At 40.0% G+C, this 22563-nt stretch overlaps 1 protein-coding gene across 1 annotated transcript; it reads left to right on the top strand.

The window, feature by feature from the left end:
- Positions 1–71: 71 nt before the first annotated feature.
- LOC135494051 (fringe glycosyltransferase-like) lies at positions 72–22262 on the top strand. Its single transcript, XM_064781803.1, has 10 exons — positions 72–595; positions 2637–2685; positions 5391–5433; positions 14513–14572; positions 19281–19428; positions 19617–19702; positions 20023–20093; positions 20282–20376; positions 20544–20626; positions 20832–22262. Exons 1-10 carry the CDS (start codon positions 155–157, stop codon positions 20893–20895), a joined length of 1140 nt encoding a protein of 379 aa, XP_064637873.1. The 5' UTR covers positions 72–154; the 3' UTR covers positions 20896–22262.
- The last annotated feature ends 301 nt before the right edge of the window (positions 22263–22563 follow it).

Raw genomic sequence — 22563 nt, 5'->3', positions numbered from 1 at the left:
AGCAGTACAAATTGTACAGAAGGGTATACAATGTATACCTTTACACTACAGTGTTGACATTCTAGCAGAAAGTTGGAAGTGGAGAGATGTGTTGAGATTTGAGGAGTCGAAAAAAGTTTCTAAATCGGTGGTTTACCACCCAAAAGTGGTCAAAATGCGTTTAAAGTATAAAAGGACGCTGCAGCTTATAGGTTTGATAAGTTTTCTGTGTTGTTTCACGGTGATTTTGCGTGAATCGGACCAGGAAAGTCCTGACTTCGGTGGTGAAAATCAGGTTGTGGATAGTTTTGGTCTTGACCAAAGACAGACCTTAGTTGGTAGGCGTTCTCTAGATGAGTATGTGGATACTAAGGCAGCCCATGATGATGGCAGGAGAGGAAGGGATACCTTAGATGATGATGATCCTGGGGACCAGTATGTGGAACTGAAAGATTCTGGGATAAAACTCCGGTTGAAACCGACGCGTGCTGTCAACCCGAACACCCTGCCAACTCAGATTGAAGACATGTTCATAAGTGTGAAGACAACCAAGAAATACCATCAAGGGCGTTTGGATTTGCTGCTGGACACTTGGGTGTCCCTCGCAAGAGACCAGGTGAGTTGTAAACCATGTTTAGTTCTCCGATGATTACCAATCGACCTTAATCTGATTTCTCGCATTCTTGTCTTTTTTATCGCATGTGTTTGGCTACAAATCAAGCGATGCAAGTTCTTGAAACTTAAGAGTCGAGGATAAAAAAAAGGCCTCCTCCTTTCAAAACCTTGGAAACTTTTTTCTGACAGGTACTGCTTCTCAGGATGAGGTGAGAGAAGTTCAGTGAAACCTCTTTCCCATAAAGCTCCCCACGGCTGATAGCCCATAAGTGAACCCTAATAGCCATCATATGGTTCTTATTGCCACTACCTTTGCCATGTGTGAACAGCCATTTTCAGGAATGCAGCTTGCCAATGCCTTGTACTTGGGCTCCAAGATAACAAAGTGACAATATTCTAAAGCGATCCCAGTTTGAACTCTGTTGTTTTCCTAATCCATTCCAGCCTAACTTAGTAAACCTTCCATGTGTAACGCTGTACAGGTCATCACATCTTTTGCTAAACTTTGAGATCTCCTCCCGAACTGCTATCAATACCTCCTTATCTGCTATCTCACCTGAGATGATGACATGCTCATGAAGTCATATTTTTTTACGTTGAGGGAAAGTGGACATCATTCATGTCAAACACTACAATATGTAACTCTGTATCCTCTGCCCTAAGGAAATCTTGGGTATTAGAAGCAAGAAGTTTTAAAAAGGAATTAGAGCCTTCATGTTCCCAAATTAAAAAAACAAATTCTTGAGAGAATTCATGTCACTTCACTAAAGTTTGTTTTGCTAGGTTTGGGTATGGTTTGAAGAAAACAACTTACTTTTATTCTATAGTCAAGTATGTTTTAGCTCATGTCCTAAACTTGAATACAAAAATTCCTGTCCTTATTCAGGCTGGAGAAACCTCTGAACTTTATTTTTCTCACATCCATTATTACATTGTAAGGTAGTATAAAGGGGGGTTTGTTTGTCTCAAATTTTCATAATAATGCATGTCATAGTTTGATATAAAATGTAGGTTAACTGTTTGGGGATATCATCAACCTGTGGCCTTGATTGAGTTGCTATGTGGCCAGGTATAATAATAATTGTTCAAGTAACAAAATACAACAAAAGAAATATGAGGAAAACTGCTGTGTAATTGAATGTGATAATTTGGCGGTTCCCTAACCCCCTGATGCTATGCTGCTTGGCTGTGTATTATGGGGCAGGTGAAGACCTGGGGGCCGCTCTTGTTGCCATGAATATGAATTGATGATATTTTATGGATTATGCTAAAAGGTGAAAAGAGAAAGTGTTTCTATGGGTTTATCGTGGGCGGAATCTTTTGGTGGGGAAAACAGGTGTACTGTATAGTGTGTAGGTAGGCTATTGAAATGATTGGATTTTGATGCATCCCTGCTCATCGCGAAATTCTTCAGCTTTTATACTTGGCATAGGCCTATTCAGCTCCGTTTAAAAAAAAAATCCTTACATACAATGTAACTGTGCAAAGATATTCCCTTCCATTGCTTTGAAAACTTAGAAAAGCAAAACCTTACAAATTTTGGTGAAATTTTTCTGAATGGGGTCGAAATCACAGGCACATGAAGATCATTAAACCAAAAAATCCAGGTAAAGCCTGACTTCTCAGTTGCACACTTCATTTACCCGTCAGGTGCCTTCATCCATCAGCAGCCCAGTGACACCTCATCACATGTGAAAATGGGTCTACTGATTTCTGCACTCTGAAAGGCATTATTTTACTTGGTTGTAAATGAACTGCTAAACTGTGCTTGATTATTTTTCCTGTTTGTGAGGTCAGACCTTTGCCATTTCAGCTGCTGATAAAGCTTGTGTTTCTTCTAGGCTCGGCTTTCTCATGAGAACAGTTCTTCATTGAGGCAGATTATGTATGGTGGACTTGAAGAGGCACTGGCAGTGTTAGATCTCAAAATATATATTTTTTAGGGCAGACCGGTTTATTACCAGTGGAGATTTTGAACTCGGACAAAAGACACCAAACGCTTTACTGTGCAATAAAAACCTTCCTCATCTTTTTCATTTCAGACATATTTCTTCACTGATACAAATGACGAATATTACCATAAGAAAACGAGTAAGTACCCTCCACAGTGTGATGCAGGCCTAGTGACTGATGGTGTAGTACCAGTGGATGCCAGTGCCTGATTCCCAGTGGATGCCAGTGCCTGATTCCCAGTGGATTCCAGTGCTGAGTTTTGCTTTACCATGGCTGAAACTGGATATTAGTACCAAGAATGTTTAGAACAGGAAGAAATTGCTGTTGACTGTTTCCTGTTCCATGTTTATACACGGTAATATTGACTTTCAGGGCAATATTTATTTAGCAGTGAGTAATGGTAAACGTCTAAACGGTCAGCTTATCATACATGTAGGTCTGTCTTCCAAGATGTTTTTCTTGACATTTCTGTTCAAAATAGTAGGTCCAGTTGCATCTTGTAGGTGCCAAATCCTTCAAAGGATCCAGTGGTACCAAGGTGCCAATACCATTCTGTGCTCGACCAAAATTACTCTCAGCTACAGAGATTGGTCCCATTAGTGTCACATTCTCAAGTCTGATCCTTATCTCTGCTTCCCCTGACCATTGACAAAGTTCTGCATTGTCGAAGTGTGAAAGTATTTTGAACTTTCTCCATTTTGGAGCACTTTGACCACCAGTGCAGACATAATTGAAAACTACAGAGGTATTGTGATGCTATCTGTTCGCTTTTGTTCCCTGCCTTACTAAGGGTCTATTTTGGTCCAATAGAGTTGTATTTTTGTTGTAAGATGAACCTCAATCTGATTTGGAGAGCTGGATAAGGAACTGGTCAGCATGGTCAACCGCTCAAGTGGTAAAGCAACAATGACCTCGGTCATCAACATAGCGATGCACCATCATTTCATTGCAATTACAATTTTAACTCTTGAAGAACCAAATACACCCAGTTGATGGAAAACTCCCAAAAAGACGTTCCTTTCCTCAAGTTGGACTCGGCATTTGAAATCTATTGGCATTACTTTCTTTTCCATTTGCTTGTGAATACTGGGTAACATTTTACAACCTACTTTTCGTCTTCCTGTAAAAATCAATGATGGCTCCGTCATACTCAGAAAGTCTCTGAATGCCATAATGCATAGGCTATTTATGCTATTAGCCCACTAGCAAAGCCGATATCACTTCTCAGATGGTTCTTGACCTCCTTCTAGTGTTTCTATGTAGCAGACAAACTTCTTAGAACAAGAAGATTTCTGTAAAATTATTTTGTTTCACCCTGTAACAATGTTAAAGAGAACATCACATGGCATAAGAGCTGGCTAGACAATGGTGGTGCTAGCTAGGTATCGCATCGGTCTATAGGCCTAATATGTCTCAATAACCAGTACAATCTCCTAAGGACTAAAGTGGAGGCCCGCTTTCTTAGCTATAACTGAGCAAACATTTTTTGTCGTCCAATCAATGTAAACACCTCTGGCCAACTAGCCTGGGCAAATATTTTCCCTCGGCCAACTCCACTTTTTCCATTACCATAGCGGTTGTATAACATCTTGTAAGTCTGTGTACATTGGCCTGTTGCCGCCTATTATACTCTCCTAAGACATGGCTTGATCCAAAGAATTATTGGCGGTAAGCATGGTAAGCTTCAACAATGTAAAATCCTTAAATATTAGTACTTAGCTAGGCCTGCATGACGTTTTGCTGACCACATCAAACTGCGAACAGCATAATGCCTAGAAAATATGCCATTTTCAAAATGACAACTTTCAACCAACTTTATTGTCACATAGCAGGTCATGAATGTTATTCCTGCTGACCATGTATTTCACAGGTGCCTAATCTCTCTATTCACTTCTCCTTGATAGGGAGTGTCATTGTACACACCCTTCGAGGATATTTGATTTGATATATCTGATTTTGGATAACTGGCTCGCAGGCAAACAAGGTGACCATTGTCTTGTTGGAAGGATTTCATGATAAGACTATAGGGGGTCCTCCTGAAAGATTGTCAAGTCAATGTACTAATATTTGTGGAGTCGTTTCACCAACCTTTACAATGCAATTCTGTGATTTTGACCACAAAATGTATGCAGAATTAGACCAAGTTTTACATGGAATGTATAGTAAATATTTGTCAAGTTCATTCCACCCTGTGCTTACTGTAACAGTGTGTAGAGATGTACTAAGTTATAAGCAATATTCAGGCAAACTTGTAATCATATTTGTCTTTCTGCCTCAGTCACCATGATTGGGGAGGAGACATGATTTATGCCAATAGAGGTCAAAGTTTTTCCAAAGTTTATCTTTGCCTCTTCTGTTTATCTCTCACTTGTCAAGATGTGTTTGCGTTCTGATAAATAAATTGAGGTGCTTCTGTGCACCTCATTCAAAAGAAATGTCTTGAAAAAAATTGTATTGCCACTTTCCTTGGAGTGTCTGGAAAGAGGATCCTTCAACACCTGGGTCAACCACATGCTCCTTCCCCTTGCATTGATTTGTAGGTTCTTCCAAAATCATGGCTGTGGGAGGATGCAATCTGTTTTTTTTTGGGGGGGGGGTGCATACCCTTGCACCATGCAGTTACTCAGTTATGTAGGGCACCATCCATGAGATAACAAGCTAAATTGTCACAATCATTAAGAGACACCCTGTATTTTGGGGGATGAGTTCAACAAGATTCAACCAACTGTAACCCCAGTCTCCCAGACCAGTTAGAGTGTCCGCTATTTATAAAACCTGGGGGCTGGACCTCTGGTTTACCATGATTTTCCATTTACTCACCCCATTTGTTCTTTATTTTTCAGATGGGCACCTTATCAACACAAACTGCTCTCAGGGACACAATAGGTAAGACTATTTGCTGTTTTCTTTTGTTGCGGGCTATTTGCGGAGATTTTCCTCCAGTGAAAAATTCCCACACATCCCGGGATGCAACCACCAGACAGATAACACTATTGTGCTGTTTTGTAAGACGAACAATATGGATGTTTGAGCGCATCAATAAAAATCAAAATACAGGTGAAGGAGGCCAGATTCTTTTCCATGTTTTCGAGGGAGGTGAATAGACGTGGACATTTTCTCACCGATTGCACCCGGGCTCCATGACTATTTTTACCGTATCAGTCATCTTCAGGGGTCAGGTTGGAAGATTTCTGAGATTCTGATTCATGGCTGCTCGGGCATGACGTGTGATGCATAGAAAGTTCCCCATCTTCATCTTATCTTTTAATGGACCAGACAGTATATCAGTAACCTGCTCATAATGGTCTTTTTGTGTTGCTATTTTATGCTTTTCGTTATTTATCCATTTTGTCTTCTTTCGAACATGCACTGGCCTAGAATTTAAAAGAAATTTTGACTACCGTAACCCTTTATGCCAAACCAGCTCCACTTGCAGTCGATCTCCATATAGCATTTAACGTTTTATTCTCATCATTTTCCTTTAGACCAAGTCAAATGAAGTTAAAGCAGGATGAGCCGTTTTATCAGGTGTTACAACCCAGAGGCTTGTATTTTACAAGAATATTACTCATTTGTTTCATGTTGTTGAGGAAAAACATGCCCAAAGAATTCCCACGATGTTTGGGTCAGTTATATGATAGTATAGGCAACTGCACAACTTCCTGCGTGTAATGGTAGATCAGATAGAGCTGAAATAAGAATATTTGTGGTTTGCTAGGTTTGCCAAGCCATATTGGTTCAGGTACATGGGTAGATCTGACCCCCGCCCCCCACCCACGTCCCACCCCCTCCCAGGAAAGGTGTTGTGGCATCCCTTCTACAGTTTGTTTTTTACCAAGTCCAATATTTCAAGCAACACGCATGCCCCGAATTCCCACGCTGGTTTGTTAATTTGTTCAGGAAATCGTACCCAGCAAGACCAGTTCCGAGTGAGGAATACAATACAGGCAATAAGGTCTTCAGCTCTCCATGAAATCCTGCCTGTTTGGTTTTGAAATGATGGTAGCGGCAACAGGGTGAATGGTGCTCGAAACATACTTGAATTTATATCACCACCTGCTTTAGTTTGAGCAGCCTGAACCTCACTGAATGGAACATCGTGCCATTACGATCGTGCCTTCCCCTTGTAATCTTCAGGAAGGTCAATCAGGCCTCTTCAGAGACTTGGTTTGTGTGTTCAAATGTTATCCAGCCACTTCACATCGTAGACAGGCGAGGTTTTAGTGTCTGATGACTGTTTTTTTAATCAAGTTCTCAGTCTTTATCACTCAAACTCTCTGCATCGTCTACCTTCACTTTCAGGTTCAATGACAACCAACTGTTGAGCAAGAAAAACTTCTGACAACTTGAACGAAATGCTTTTTAGAAAATTCACGGCTTATAGCCAATAAATGCTCACAGTATTGAAACGTTGATGATATTATGATGCTACTGCTCAAATGCAGTTTTCAAACTGTGCTTAAAACCTGCAAGTCCAATCCCCAAATGACATGGAAAATGACAATCTAACAGGAATGCAGTGATGACCCACTCTACTCGGTGGCCACAGGCCCTGGCGACTCTAATATACTAAGTCATGCAAATATCACTCTTGGCATTATTATTCTAATATGCCAAGCCCATGTCCTATAATTATCCGTCATTTCCATATCATGAGAAACAGGCAGAGGCCTGCATTGATGGGTATTAGGGCATTTCTCATTTCTATAGGCCTATGCCTTGTAGCTTTTGTGTAAGTTTCATACTGCACAGGCTGTCGCCTGCCAAGTAATGTCAAGAGCCCATGTGATATTCTTCAGGCCAAGATCTAGGTCTTGTCTCCTGTATTACACTGTGCTGTCTTTCAGTACCCAGACCGTGAGGTGATGGTGTTGCACATGGCCAGCAAGGTTTTTTGGGTAGAACTGTAGACAACGATGTCTCCTTGCAGTGATATTCATAACATGTCATCTGGATTTGTCATATCATGTTTCTTGCTTCAACAGTTGGTCGATGGAATGTGGGTCTGCATGCAACAGAAATATAAAACATAAAACGGAACATGCACATCATGAGTCATCTTACTGTGAGGTACTTGGCCTATTTTCACTGCTCTTACCTCCCTATTGTCAAGCCCCTTTATAATGACTCAATTAATGCATCTCATTCTGAAATATCCTGGGAACCATCTTGTGAGCGCTCCTAGGTCAGCCCACAGGAAGCTCGGCACAATAGACCACTGCAAACTTGTTTGAACACATGAGATTTTGTGGGGTGGGGATGAATAGCGTCATATGAAGACTGTCCAGGAATCTATTGGCAAATGCATCCGCATTCACACAGGTGGATGGAGATTTTGCAAATTTGATGAAAGGACCTGAAATTCTTCTAAATACCTTTTCCATCTGAAGAGGTAGCTTAGTCCATTAGAGATGTGAGACGAGGTCCAAAACAGTCCCCCTGATGGAAAAGATTCTGCGATACTATGTCTTCAAGGTACTCTTAGAATTGTAAAAACATGACCAATCTGAAAAGGGTGCTGACCCTGCAACCCTGTTTGTACTCCCCCTGCCATATGTTGTCCTTCGGAAACAGGCATTGTCCAAACGCACTGACCCCTCACTATTCGAGAGATCTTGTGTCATCTCCAGATACTTTTAACAATTCGATGAAGTGGTTTTCATGGTTTGTCATCTGTGTTCTATTTGCTTGGTGCCCTGAGGGGTTGAGATGGCAATGTAAAGGAATTTGGCTGTGGACCACAGCATTGTCTCCCATCTTGTCCATCTTGATAGAGCTGATTTCAAGAAACGTCTTTGACTGAATCCATTGAGCAGTCCACTTCTTTCAATCTGTTCAAGTGATTTCATACGAATCTCTAGTTGCCCAAGGGGAAGTGGTTGAATTTTCTGTGTAAGAAGATTTGGACTACTTTGGATAAGAATTGTCAGCTCAAACAGGCATTCCTGAAGAAATAGTTATTTTATACTAGCAGCAGTGTATGACCAAGCAATATAAACAGAGCTGATTTCATTATCAATATTTTCATGACCTGGTTGTATGAGAGTATGATGATGGGCCACTCATGGGCCCTTCATCAGATGGCCTTACAAGAGTTTTCCTGTTTGGCTCTGGCAAAAGGCACCAGAAAATGGGTTTTTCATGCAGTGATTTTGACCAATTAACAGGCCTGTATCATTTCCGAAAATCGACATTTGGCATCATGTATGAATTGTTGCTTCCAGTTGTTTGCCCAGTTGCTTTCAGCATTTCTCAGTTTTTCACCTGAATTTCAGGTAAAAAGATGAAGATTTGAGTGTAAGCCAAGAAAAGCTTTTAATGCCACTAATTTGCTTCCTGTGTTGCCCGGGAAACATCTGTCTACCTTCGTGAAAGTGTTTATTTGATCAAGCTTGCGAAATCCAAGATTCCATTTGCACCAACATTTGATTTCCTCAAGAACTTTTTTGTCATCATTCATCTACAAAGCAACTGCACCCAAGCATCAAACAAACTTCAATGCATGAATTTGGAGATGATCACAGCCAAGCCTACATGTCATCATTATTTGCAATTAGAAATGCTTTTGTTGGGTAAAGTGGCATCCTGCAGTTCCAAAACTTCAATCCACTAAACCACTTGGATTGTTGTACAAGATGATGGTGTTCTCAATGTTTGTCCATGTGCCAATGTGGCATAACTTCATACTTTGTTGAATTGGTAGGACACAGTGATTCACAATCACATCCTCAAGCTTCTACAGCCTTTGCCAAGGGAAGTGGTTGGTCACAGGCCACCATGACCAAGTGGTCTGAAAGATGCCCTTATCTCTCCCACTTTTGGGAAATCTCTTGCCATTTCTATTCAACTGTTGCATCTCTTTGACATCACCGAGTTGAATGGGGGAAATCTGAACCATAAAATCTTAATGTCCGTTTAGGCCAGAATAGTGGAAATCCTTCAAGTGGAAGGTTGAATCTGAAGCTGTAATCTGTGAAGGAATCTTGATCCAACAATTGAATGTTAAAAGCAGATGCTCTGGGTTTAGAAGATAATGGTACAGGAGAGAGGAGCTAGGGTGCTTTGCTTCAGTTTGACCTGGACCAACGTTATTTATAAAATGCTATTTCCCACCATTCGAGGTACTGATTATCAGTTTAAATCCAAGTTGACGATTTTGAAACCCCATTAGGCAAAGATGTGCTGAAATCGTAAAACTTTAGCATAAACTCTGGAGGCATCCAGGGGATATAATGCATATCAAATTGGCCAAACAGATTTAATAAGAGATCAATTGTGAAAGCCTAACCAATGCTTTTTATATTGAATCGACACTGATAAATTACCCCTCCATTATTACCTCCATTCTCAGGATTCTCAGTCTCAGAATTTCAAGGTTGTCTTTCAAATCAGGCAATGTCCTAGCTGAAGGGCATTTGGTGTTGTTGATCATGTTTTATCTTCCCAAGGTTCCACTCCACATGACTATAAGGCTTTGCGGCCGATGATGGAATCTCTGTTTTGGTGCCAGGGGGCTGATTGGGGTGAAAGCAGTTTGTTAAATCTCCAACTTTAAATCAATTTTTGCCACAGTCGAGACCCAGTTGCCCATGTACATTAACGCTGTGCATTCAGTAATGTAACCCTGACATCATTCTGACTACACATGTTTCTCCTAGAATGATTTCTTTTTCGTCATGTTAACATTTAGATTCACATGCGCAAAAAACTTTAAAACACACAAAAATCGTTGATAGCAAACTAATTAATGCCCAGAATATGGCAAGTTGCGTTGAGAAGATGACTAATTAAGGATTGATGAAGTGTGATCTTATCTTGAAAGAGTGTTGCACAGAAGTGGTGAATCAGAATTCCAAGCTCAGTGTAATAAATTTAAAATAAACTTTTGGTCCGTAAACTACTATGTAAGCTTATATAATGTGTATTATAAGCCTAAATAAGGCTGGCTGTATCGTGAAACAGATGACACTTGAATAAAATATATACTATACTATACTATCATGGTTCGCCTTCTTCCAACAGCTTTTGAAAACTGCTGGAAATCACAAAGGATAATCATTCCTCTGTATACCACCAAGTAATTTATATTTCAACAGAAAGTGTCCGGTAGACTACATTAATGAGGAGGGGTACATATCTCGTCATTTGAGGAGATAGCCAAGAGCAAATTATGCAGAAGAGTGTCTGAGGGATGTTCTTAGCAAGAACTGGGGATGGTTGAAAGGGTTCCGTCCCTGCCAGCATGGCAGATGGGTGATGATTAGATGTTTGACCCTACAGGTGAGAGGAAGGTGTAAAGGGCTCATCACAACAAGTCGCCAGATAATAGGCAAGAGCAACTTAATAGGCAATGTCACAGCAGGGAGATAGGACATGCAAACCTCCTGTTCCTATTTTGGTAACCAGATACAATGTTTAAGTTTCATTAATGAGGGGACAAGGGGACGGTATTGTTCGAGAGTTGTAAGTTTGTGGCAAGGTGTATTAAATAATTGTCTCGTTCAATGGCTCATTTCCAGAATATCACTCCCAGCTCTCGCTTCTGGTTAGTTTTATTGCGTGCATAAATGTATACTTGGGCTGCTCTCTTGTTCTGTTAGCTTGGGGCAACTCTTCGATAAAGTGCGTGGGCAAAATGTGAATCCTCGTGTTCTGGAGGAGGCAACCATTATGAGATCATGTTGACGAGGATATCAAGTCAAGGCAAACATTGAAAGTTTTATTCTTTTATTCATGAAAACCCTGGGGCAGTCGTGAGGACATCCAGGGCACTCTACTGATCAAGTGTATTCTGTAGGCCTTGGACTGAACAGCTGGCATCTGTTGGAGCCAAATGACCACTGATTTGATCAGAAAGATGTGACATCGTCCAATAAAAGAGACACCCACAACTCGTCCACTGTCCCACCTGATGAATCAAGACATATTGAAGATGTTCCGAGGGGTTCATCAGGTTATCTATTGTGTGGCCCTTCAGCATAAAGGGTCAGATTGTCAGGGGTGAAATCAATACCTGAGATAAAGTATTCTGATCAAAGAACGGTATTGCACATTCAGAACATTTAGTGTGGGTGGCTAAATTTGTCTGAATGGACATTTCGCTTGCCATCTGTTGACGAGATACCTTGGGTCACTTTTGGAATCCTCTTTGCTCATCTTCATAGTTCTTTTGTTAATTTATATTTCTGTGTGTGGGAAAATTGCTGAGGTATTTTCTATTTGAAGAAGACACTTTGGTTGCTAGTTTTGTAAAGCCATGGGACTTGTCGAGCTAACCATGTGGTTTCCAGTAATTCTTGTCTTTAACTGCTACAAAGAAGGAGCCGACCATAATAAGGCCTGCTACCAGCATCTTAAGTCATAAAATTTAATGTAGCCTAGATAAAACAATGCAATCATTTTGCAAGTAGATACAGTCAAAGCAATTATGTTGTGTTGATTTTGGATCATGAGGATATAGAACAAAAAAAATTCCAGAACATGAAGGAATTGTGAATGGACCACCAGCCTCCCAGCATCTTCAAAGGCAGCTTCCTTTATTACAAAGTTATTGCCTGAGGAACGGTTGTAAAATCTTGGCAACAGTATTTGTGTGGGCATCATTATCTTTCTCTTATTCCCTCTTATCTTATTCTTTACCTCAGCAGCTTATTGTTGCCAATGAACAGGTTCTGACGTTGAGCAATACGGAACGATCCCTGCATCGTAGCTGTCCAAGTCAGCTGCAGGACGATTTCAGTTGCTTTTGTCCCTGTCCTAGATTTGCAGTGATTGCGGTAGTCTTTTCCTCCTTCACCGTCCGTGATTTTTGAGGTATGAGAATAGCCACGTGCGACCTTCGTAGCCAGGATTTTTTGTTCGGTACAATTTTCATTGAAGCATTTGATGTGATTCTTACTTTCGTAACTGCACGTGAGCACCAAGAACTTGCTTTATTCCTGTTATTCAAACTTGAAGAAGTGTCTGTCTGTTTTGTGATGTTCCCACGATCTAGATTTGGTTCGCCTTCGTCCATTGCTGATGCCACTCCTTGGTAACTCGTATTCTTGAACATTTTTTCTGTGTTGGAATTTTTTCTTTCGAAAGTTGAGTTATCCCTGATCCTCACAATGTGGCTGGTTTGAAAGTCACGAAAGACCAATATGAAGTTATTACGATATATTGAAGTTGTGCCTAAAAGAGCAGTTGTAATGCTGTACATATTTGGACTACTGCTTGGCACACGCAGGAGAGACATAAGAGAGAGGGGTGTTAATCAGAGCTATATCAGATTTCCCCTTGATGGTATTAATTTGTTGAAGAGCCCTTTCGTTTTGCCAGCATCCTTGTGCTCTGTTTAATTAAACGATTTCAATATGACATCAAATTTTGTAATTCTATGTAAATTGTGGATTATATACTTTCGATGAGCACTTCATGTTTTGGCCAGTGCTTTCAGTAAAAAGTAAAATTGGTCATCAGAACTCACGGGTGCCGTGCGGGAACTCATGGACACTCCAAAAACACCAAGAGGCGATGTAAGGAGACATTTTAGTTACTTGAAATCGTCCATTTCAAGGTGAAGTGAGATTTTATTAAAATATTGCCATGCTATTATTGTCAATAGTGGATTTACCAATTGAGTACAATGGGCGGTGTAATTTGAATTTATGTCAATAATGTAGAACAGTGCAGTTGGAGAGGGTTAATGAATTGAATCAAGTTGAAATACGAAGGGGTTTTCAATCAATACATGTCCCACAAAAGTACCTTGCAAGTAAATTTCAATGTTGGTCAGAGTATTCAACTCTGATTCGTCACAGTGGTGTTGAACTGATGTATTGTTAGAAAGTTGGATATTTTTCCTGCTTGAATTATTCCTCAGCTGCGTTCATACAAACTTTGACACCATGGAAACCTCACTTGAAAACAGGTGATTCAAAGCAATATGATAACGGCAGAGGCCCTTCAGATTCTCAAACCACATGCTTCATAAAACACCAATGTTGGTGTTCGAGTCAGATTTCATCTCTACCACTTGAATTGTGAGGCAGGAGTGGAGCGCTTCTTCTGCTTGAGAAATTTAGATGAAAAATTGAGATAAAACCAGGAACCAATTAGAAAGGCAGTTACTTTTCATGAAAGGGTTAAATATTCTGTGCCAAGTTTTATGAGTTTTCTTCTTATGGTGATAATTACACTGTGTCACCAACATAATTAAAAACTGGTAATTTATTAGGTTACCTGGGAGCTGCATACAGGAACTGACCTGAATGTCAACCAATTTAACAGGCCTTTATTATACTTTCCTTTTGCCTTTGTGTAATGGTACTTTTCATACTGCAACTGATGACAAATTCAAAAAAAATATGTAGAGTGTTGACTGTTCTTCATCACTCCTGCCAAAGTTACAAAAACCAGGCAGTCTCACATGCAGACCTTGTTTTTTTAGCATAATGTGTTTTATATAAAACCATTAGTGGGCATTCTTCTCATAAATTCCTGAAGTATGCCACTAATAGTTGGCCCGAGGCCCCATCCAAACATAGGATTTTAACTTGATTTGTCACATTGTTATCATGCTTAACAACAACGTGGAACAGCCCATGCACGTTTTGTCACCCAAACACTAGAAAAACATGGCCGCTCATATTGGGGTCTTACTGCATGGAAGCATGCTTCAGAGGCTTAAATCAATGGTGCCTCAGGGGCTTTGCAAAGTTGTAACGTAAATATCATAGCAATTTGTCAGAGCATTAGTTTGTGGTCATGCATTCCATGTCGGGCCAGAAAATGGTAGCAAAGGTTAATTGTTAAGCAGAAACCAGTAAGCAAACTATGAAGAATGTAATCGGTATAGAGTTAGACCTATACACTATATCACTTTTCTCAACTTTTTCAGTTTCCCTCCATATTGTAGTTAGTTGGACTTGAATATCTCGAGATGTTGCTGAATATTCATGTATTTTACCTTGTATCATTCCAGGCAGGATCTCTGCTGCAAGATGTCCGTCGAGTACGATTATTTCATCCGCTCAAGCAAAAGGTAATTTAAGTCCTCGATTCCCCGCATCTGAGCAGAATTTTTGCCGAGATACTGTAAACTGAGAAACCTTCACGAATGCACAATCAGATGCAAACTTGGTGAACATTTCTACTGTATGCATCGCCATTGAATATTGACAACAAACTCTTAATCCTACCGGCAACTGAAAATTAGGCCATCTTTTACTTGTAACTATAGGCAAACATTTTACATGTTTCAGGGTTACTGTTAGCAAGATGGGGCATAGGTCACGAATGTTATTCCATGCTTACAACCCTTGAGAGTATGTTATGTAAACCTTCATGTGGGCCTCTTGAGACCACTCAGCCCTGGGGAAGCTGGACTAATGCTTTACCTACAATCCTTCCCCGGGCTAAATGGAAAGATCCGGCTCCTCACCACATAATATCAATATTATAGCATGGATTAGTTTATAGAAACCCGTGAGAAACTTGTGCACAAGATTTCAATTTTCCTTCAGCACTATCTATTGACAATTGAGGGAACTGAGAGGCATGATCTAATTCAAAAGAAATAGAACTTACAGGAAGGAAAAGACTTAAAATAATGTGTCTAATAAAAACTACCCGCCTTCGAATTGGGTCATAAATCTTTGCTTTCATCATGGTTCAAATGGTGTGAACTTTGCAGCCTCATCACTGTCAGATTTCTCTTAATTACTTTGATCCCTTGATTGTTTCATTCAAACAAAGGCCACTGGGGCATTTAAGATGTCAAAAGGCAAGTGCTTCCTGGCAGCAAGTGTTTTCCTTGGGGGAAAATTCCATTTTTTTGGAGCAAATGAGCAGCACTTTGATGAGAGTTTGTCACACGCCAACTGTGATAATGAATTCATGTAGCAGGGCCCTCAGGTCATTACATCTTTAAAATCTTGTTAGAAAAATTAAATGATGTTCATCTTTTGTTTGAACCAATTTGCCATTTTTACCCGAGGGAGTGACAGATTGAGATTTTTGAAATGCCTCCTGTTAGAATAATGGCACAGATGACCTGTCTTGAGTTGGTCTTTTTTCAGTTTAATTGTTCTTTAATTGAAAGGAAGAGGGTAGTGTCCCCTGGTTGCTGTAGTAAACCAATCTTACTGCCACACGAATCCTCCTTGACTCAGTCCAACCGGCCCCACAGACTGTTTGAACTACCTTAAAAAATCTCTTGACAATTCACTTCAAATATTTCTATTGAATGATTAAATGATTATTTCCTTGTTTATCATCCAAACCATTAAAAATAAATTCACCTGTTCTTGAGTGTTTTGCCAGGGAATGATACCTCGGATACCATTCAATGTTATTTTATGTCCCGCCAGCCTGGTATCATAATGTTTAGTGAGTATACATCAATCAGGGTTGATTAAACAGAAATCAAGACACCCTCTTGGCAAAACTGCTGATCCGGAATCATGAGCAGCGTGGGTTCAGAGTTATACGGTTTAGAGCGGTACCAGCTACAATCAGCAGTTGGGCTTCCTGAGAAGTTCATCTGGACTTGCACATCTTTGGGTCAGTGTGTCTCTTCAAGGTGTGAGGACCAATTCCTGTCTTTGTATCATTCACTGACCTGCAAATCTCTTGTACCTCAGTGCACATGCTGCTAGAAATCACCCCAGCCTTATGTTTCTGCAGCCAATTCTGAAAAAATGTGAAGACCTTGGTTTCAAACACTCCTTGATGCCTCTTGTTGTATATGGTAATCTTGTAGTCCTTGGAAGAATAAACCCCCGCTCCTTTACCATGAGACAGTGTCTTGAGGGTACCTCAGCTCCTGCACCCACATGTTTCAGATGCCTTGCAGGCCAAGGGCCAGGCTGTCACCCTCCTTGGAATGCGAGGGTGCAGTGTTCATCATGTGGACTTTCCTTCTCTACTGGGAAGCTATACTCCGAATTTTAAACTTTTTGTCTGAGTTGTAGATTGCGGTCATTGGTTCTGGAAAGTTTCTTTCACCAGGGAGTTTTTCTCTGCTGCCAGTGCTGGTAGTTTCAGGTATTTCACTTCATGATAACTTACCGGTTCTTCTACTCTCTCCTTTATACAAATCTTGATATGATTTACTGCAAAAATCCTACTTGGTTCTCTGGAAATGTTTCTTATGTTCAAGGAATAAACAGTTGTGGGTGGTGATCATGAGGTTGTCAACCATATACAACCATTGCCTATAAAAACAACAGCCACATATGATCATGATTGCCATAAGTGGAGTTTTCAGATTTCCTGCCCGATTCCTGGGACTGATTTGATGGATGAAATAGGTCTGGATGGTGTGGATGATGGAGATGTTGTGTGAAGTTCAGTATTCGATCAGTTGAGATTAGCATTTTGTTTCAAATTAGTGCCACAACAAATTTGCCAACAAAGGTTTTAGTAACTTAAAACCTATAGGTAACCGTGTCTACTGAGATTTTCTTGAACAAATGTTTGAAGAAGGCAAGAAAGGAATGCCGTAAAAATACAACCGAAGTAAAAGAATAATAATTCCACACCTGTTCGGTGATGTTCGGAGGTTGTTCTTGGGAACCTAGCAATAATATTGATGTACAAGTGGAGCCTGGATCTTCGCTCTTGCAAACTGAAGCCAAAAAGGTTGCATATTGAATTGCAGTTCCTAGGTATTGACTTCCTATTTCTCTTGAATCGTTATGGATTATATGATGTTCTTTTGACTGAGCATGCATCTAAACAAAGACAAGGAAATGATCTATTCCTGAAAATGATTTTCGTAATCTCGCAGATTCTAAAACTGTCAGACGTAACTCCTTTCCTACTACCAGTTGAGGTATGAAACATCAGCAGAAAACAAAATGATTTGTGACAGATTGTAAGGGTGGGTGTGACCCTGAGGACCATCAGAAGGTGCTCCGTAGCTCTTAGCTGTTGACTGTATTATTATACTGGGAACAATGCGCACATCCATCTGTCTTTATCAATATCAGGTCCCCAGATGTTTTTTGAAAAATCGCTTTGAAAAACTTGTTAAAAGGACAAAAGTTGATTGCAGGGGTACTGATGTGAAAGGCTTGGCTTGCCTGGGGCAGGTTAGAATCTCAAAATGAATTGAAATTCTCACTAAGATTTCGTTTGGATCATTTTAAAGTTTTTACCCTGGGACTTGTTTCAATTAAGGAGTCATTAGAGGTCACTAGCGATCTTTTAAACCTCTGATCCCGTCACTTCATGGGATTGCCGGTGTTTTGTTATCTTGTGCGTAGGGTGATGATGGTGTATGATATTATAATGACGATCTGGTGTGCGTAGGTGTTTCAGTGTTATGTTTGCACATGTTGGGTCGAACCTGAGTTTTGAGTGGGGGGTTTCGCCAGAGGAGGACGAGAGTCGAGAGTATTAAGGCCTTTACTCAGGTTAGAGTACTGAGGTGTGAGCACTTTCCCTTAACTTCAGGGCTAATAACTGCCAATTTGTGCCAAAGTTACCTATTTTAGCAGAGGACCACGTTGGGTTGGGTGTTGGATTTGGTTAGCTTATGCTATGGTCACATCCCAGCATTGAGGAGCAAATTGTTGATAGGCCATTCTGACTGAAGTGACAATGAGATATAGTGGGTTAACCTGTGACGTGTTCATGCTCCAAACACATTGGTGAATATCTTGTTGAAATCTCAAACCCATGTAAGTGGATTGGTTATGATTGATGTGGGTCAGTTCAATAAAACCGAAGATTGATCAATTAGTGTGTAACATTGCAGCATGCATGTGTGTGCTAAGAGTTCGCTAGACCCATTTACAAGCACATGCATAAGGCCAGAGAAACTTGTATGAGAAATTCTTGTAGGATTGCATGGTATGTGTGACAAACATGAACTTTCAAAGCAAAGGTGTACGCTCCTACATGACCCTACTTAAACGAGTCTGAGTCCGAGATAGAGCCCAAAACTTGAGTGAAAGAATGAGAGACTTGGCGTCTTAGAATGAAGGCTGCTGGAGCACTTTTCTCTAGAGGAACTGATTGAAGAAGCCTCTGACTTCCTGTGGCTGCACAAGTTTTCGGATTAACTTTGTCTTCTCAGACAATATCATCTTCTGGGTTTTTTCATTCATTTTCATTACAGACATACATGTCATCCTTAATTGTACTTCAACAGACGTTCAGGAGATGTGTCGAAGTCCAGAAAAACACAGAAAAAGCAACAAAACATTCATAATGCCTTGATTGGTTTGGCCTAATAACACATTGACAATAATTTTCCAATGCGAGATTTGTCATCATTTAGTAATTTATGATAAATGAAATGTCACATTATGCCTTCAGAAAGGGCAATATGCAGTTTATTCCCATGAGAACTTTATCGCAAGTGGCACCAGGGAATGAATGTACTGCTAAAAAAGTGCAAACGCAATAAATAACAATAAATGGAGGGTTTGTTACTGACGTGTATGATTGAAAGACATGTTGGGGGCGCCACATGATGGGGCAACGCTTTGTACTGCTGGCCTCGGTGCAACATTTTGGTCATGGCAGACAGGGCTGCTGTTCTGGTAGCATCCTACTGGTAGGAAGTTGCCTCCATGTCTCTGAGAACTTTGCTGGAAATTGTTCTGGTCAAATCGCTCACAATGATCTTTGATCTGATTTCCAGGGTTATTTTGTTCTGCGTGTTTCAGTTCAGTATGATTGAAGCTACCTTGAGCCCTCTATGACATCTCTACAACCAAAGCCTTCTTTTCTCTCTTCAGGTGGTTCTGCCATGTCGATGATGACACGTATCTGAATGTTCCGCGGCTGGTTCAGGTGCTACAGGACTATAACCACACCAAGGCCTGGTATATCGGCAAACCAAGTTTAGCTCATCCCATTGAGATGAATGATAAAGACCGTCCAAATGTAAGTTGATTTCTTCATTGCTGCATTGGCAACATGACGAGTTAGAGTATCTTGAATGAAGCATACCACGTCCTGCAATCAGCAGAAACACTTTACTCGATTTTCATTTTGCATGTATACAATTTGATGGGAGGCCAGTAAAGCTGTCATGTGATGGGTTTATTCACACAATTTACTTCTTATTTCAGCAAAAAATATCATTCTGGTTTGCCACTGGTGGAGCCGGCTTCTGTATCAGTAGAGCGTTGGCCTTACAGATGATGCCACATACTGCGTAAGTAGACCACCTAAGGACTCCAACTCAACGACAAAAACTTCAGAAAAAGTATGATACCTTGTAGTACCCCCAGATGGTAAAGCAGAATGTACTTTTCAGAGCATTCCAACAATGGTACTGCTAATGTCACTGGGTTTTGACAAGTTGTATCAAGGTCGGGTCCAAGCCATCAGTCCTTCTCGATTTATCAAAGTTCATGTCCGTACAGTCTATCAATTTCGAGGGAAATTCCACCCAATTATGATTGTATTGCTACTTGCTTGTAAGAAATCATGTCATTTCAATTTCTTAATATTTTTCTTCTTTTCGACTTGCAGGGGAGGCAAACTGATGGACATTTGTGATAATATCCGTCTTCCAGACGACTGCAGCATCGGTTACATTATAAGTAAGTTTTAGTTAATTAAGTGGTGATAGCTGAAATGTGACTGAAACTAGTTTTTGTGCGAATAGTGCCAAGGCAGACTTTAGTTTACGCCACTCATTCTAGATGGCAGCACAAGCTGGCCACAAATTCTGTCTTCAATTGATACTACTATCTGATTTGGTTCTTATTGCTTTCCATTTTAATTTCAGATCATTTATTGAAAAAAGATCTCACTATTATTAGAGATTTCCACTCACATTTAGAAGGTCTGGGCCTACTCAGCAAGAAAAATATTCACCAACATGTAAGTTGTTCCTCTCTTATGCTCCAGCATGTTTTATAAAGTCATTTACCCCTAAAGTTTGCGATTGGTGATTATTGCGAAAAATATTAGGCTCGCGGATGTAATGCGGTTTACGGTAAATACCAAAATGATATATCACTAACGTTCTGTATCATATATCTTTTCAGATAACGCTTAGTTATGCACCTTACGGCAATAAGATGAACGTCATCAATGTAGCAGGGTTTGATCAAACAAAAGACCCTACAAGGTATGTACAACACTCAAGATTTAAAGCCCTACACCATTCATATTGAGTATGAAGCTGCACAATTGCAACTTTTCAAATTTTTTGAACGAAAGGAGAAGGCCTCTTAGGGTGTCACGGTCAGGATGGGTGTTCGAGCCTCAAACACATTGCCGTCATGTTCGCCTCAGACAGTTACTGATATCTTTTTCTTAAACTCTCTTTTCAGGTTCCGGTCCATTCATTGTAAACTGCATCCATACACCCAAGGGTGCCCGACTGGTGTTCGGTGATCCGCAACATGACGCTGTATCATCTGATCATCATCCTGGCCGAAGCGTAGCTGTGATATTGTTAATCGTCTTCTCACAAAGGCGGCAACAACATTGAGAAAAAGAAGAAATATAGAGAAAGGGACAACATGCGGAAAGGGGGGAATGTGTAAAGACATTGTGGATTTGAAAAACTTTAAACACTTTCTGGGACTGCATTTTTCACTTCAAAAGGACATGTCAAGACAAGTTTCATTCACTGGTGTGGAGTTGTCTCTTACGTTTCATCGGAGTCTACAGGGTATCATTACGCCACATATTTGGAAATGTATTCCCTATTTAGAAGTAGGGAGGATTTTGATGCCGATCCAGAGATGAAAGTCAACATTAGCGATATGCTAGGAAAGTATGCTAACAAGGCTTCCTCTCTCTGGGTTAGCATTGAAATCAATGACTTGTATTATCCTACTTCAATGACTCGCATTCTGGTATTTCATCATATAGGAAAGATAATTAGGTGATGGAAGATGAAAATGTTTATCAAGTTTTGTTATTAGCTGATTTTGCTTGAGCAATATGTAATAGTTGCTTCAATAATTGTAAATATGATTACGATTTTGCAATGGAATCATTAAATGTGTTGAAATTGTCTGTAATTAATGGCTGTTGCCAACATTATCAGTATTCTGAAAGAAATTGGTTATCCCTCCATATCTTAGTCCATTATGACTGGCCTATAAAAAATTGTCTAGAATGTTATGATATTGTTCTTTCAAATGCACATCTTACTATAAGGTACCTTTTGGCAGTGTTCAAGGCTATATTCTAAACATAACTTTGCTACATGTATGCATAGGATAAGATCACCTACATTTTTGAAATAAAGAAACAGACAATTTTATATGCCACTCATGCATTATATGCCAAAAACATGCTCAAAAATACAAAAATTGAAAGATTTGGTTAGGTGTATTCTTGGATTGCTTACAAAATTAATTGTACTTAATTCTTGTTTTGAACAAGATTCTATGTTTGTCAGGTCACATTTGAATAGTTCAATTATTCTATGCTATGTTTTCAAATCAATTTTAACTGGTGTGCAGGGATCTCAGTACAATCTGGTTTATTTTTTGAACCAATGTGTTGGGATATCTACCGTCTTGAGTCTGATTTTGATTTGCAGATTTCTCTGGGGATCTTGGGTGATAAAATTAAAGCTGTAGGCTCAAAGCCTTTAAATAAACTTAAATTAGATTGGTGCTTGATTTGTGGATGAATTTGTGTGCTATTATGTAAATATGTTTATAGTTGATGAAGAATTTTTATTGTGTTCACAAATTATTGTCCGGAATATTATTGTCCATGATTGGTGTGGCCTTGAATGAGGTGTACAAATTAAATTTCATAATTAGAACTTATTCAAGCCTTGTGTTATTCCTTACTCTTATAAGAGACTAGAAGTTTGAAAGGGTGTTTTATGGGCTGGTCCCTTGAGACAGAAGGACAGGACAGTTCCAACCTCTCTGGCCCTACAAACAGGCCACGGAGAAGCGAACATCCACCCCTGTTTTTCACAGGATGCATAGCCATCTGTACCCGCATTGTACGTCAGGATGTCCCATAGGTCTGGAAGAAAGGAGCCAAGAAGTCATAACTGTCACCATTTTGCAAAACCTCGAGTATGACCAA

Source organism: Lineus longissimus, chromosome 1, assembly GCF_910592395.1.
Source record: "Lineus longissimus chromosome 1, tnLinLong1.2, whole genome shotgun sequence".
Taxonomy (NCBI): Eukaryota; Metazoa; Nemertea; class Pilidiophora; order Heteronemertea; family Lineidae; genus Lineus; species Lineus longissimus.
Note: the sequence above shows the minus strand (reverse complement) of the source record. Positions and strands in the feature narration are given on the sequence as shown.

Coding starts and splice junctions, on each gene's coding strand:
- LOC135494051 (XM_064781803.1), top strand. CDS start 155: ATGCGTTTAAAGTATAAAAGGACGCTGCAGCTTATAGGTTTGATAAGT. Junction 2,686..5,390: donor ATATTACCATAAGAAAACGA/GTAAGTACCCTC, acceptor TTTATTTTTCAG/ATGGGCACCTTATCAACACA. Junction 19,703..20,022: donor CAGATGATGCCACATACTGC/GTAAGTAGACCA, acceptor TTCGACTTGCAG/GGGAGGCAAACTGATGGACA.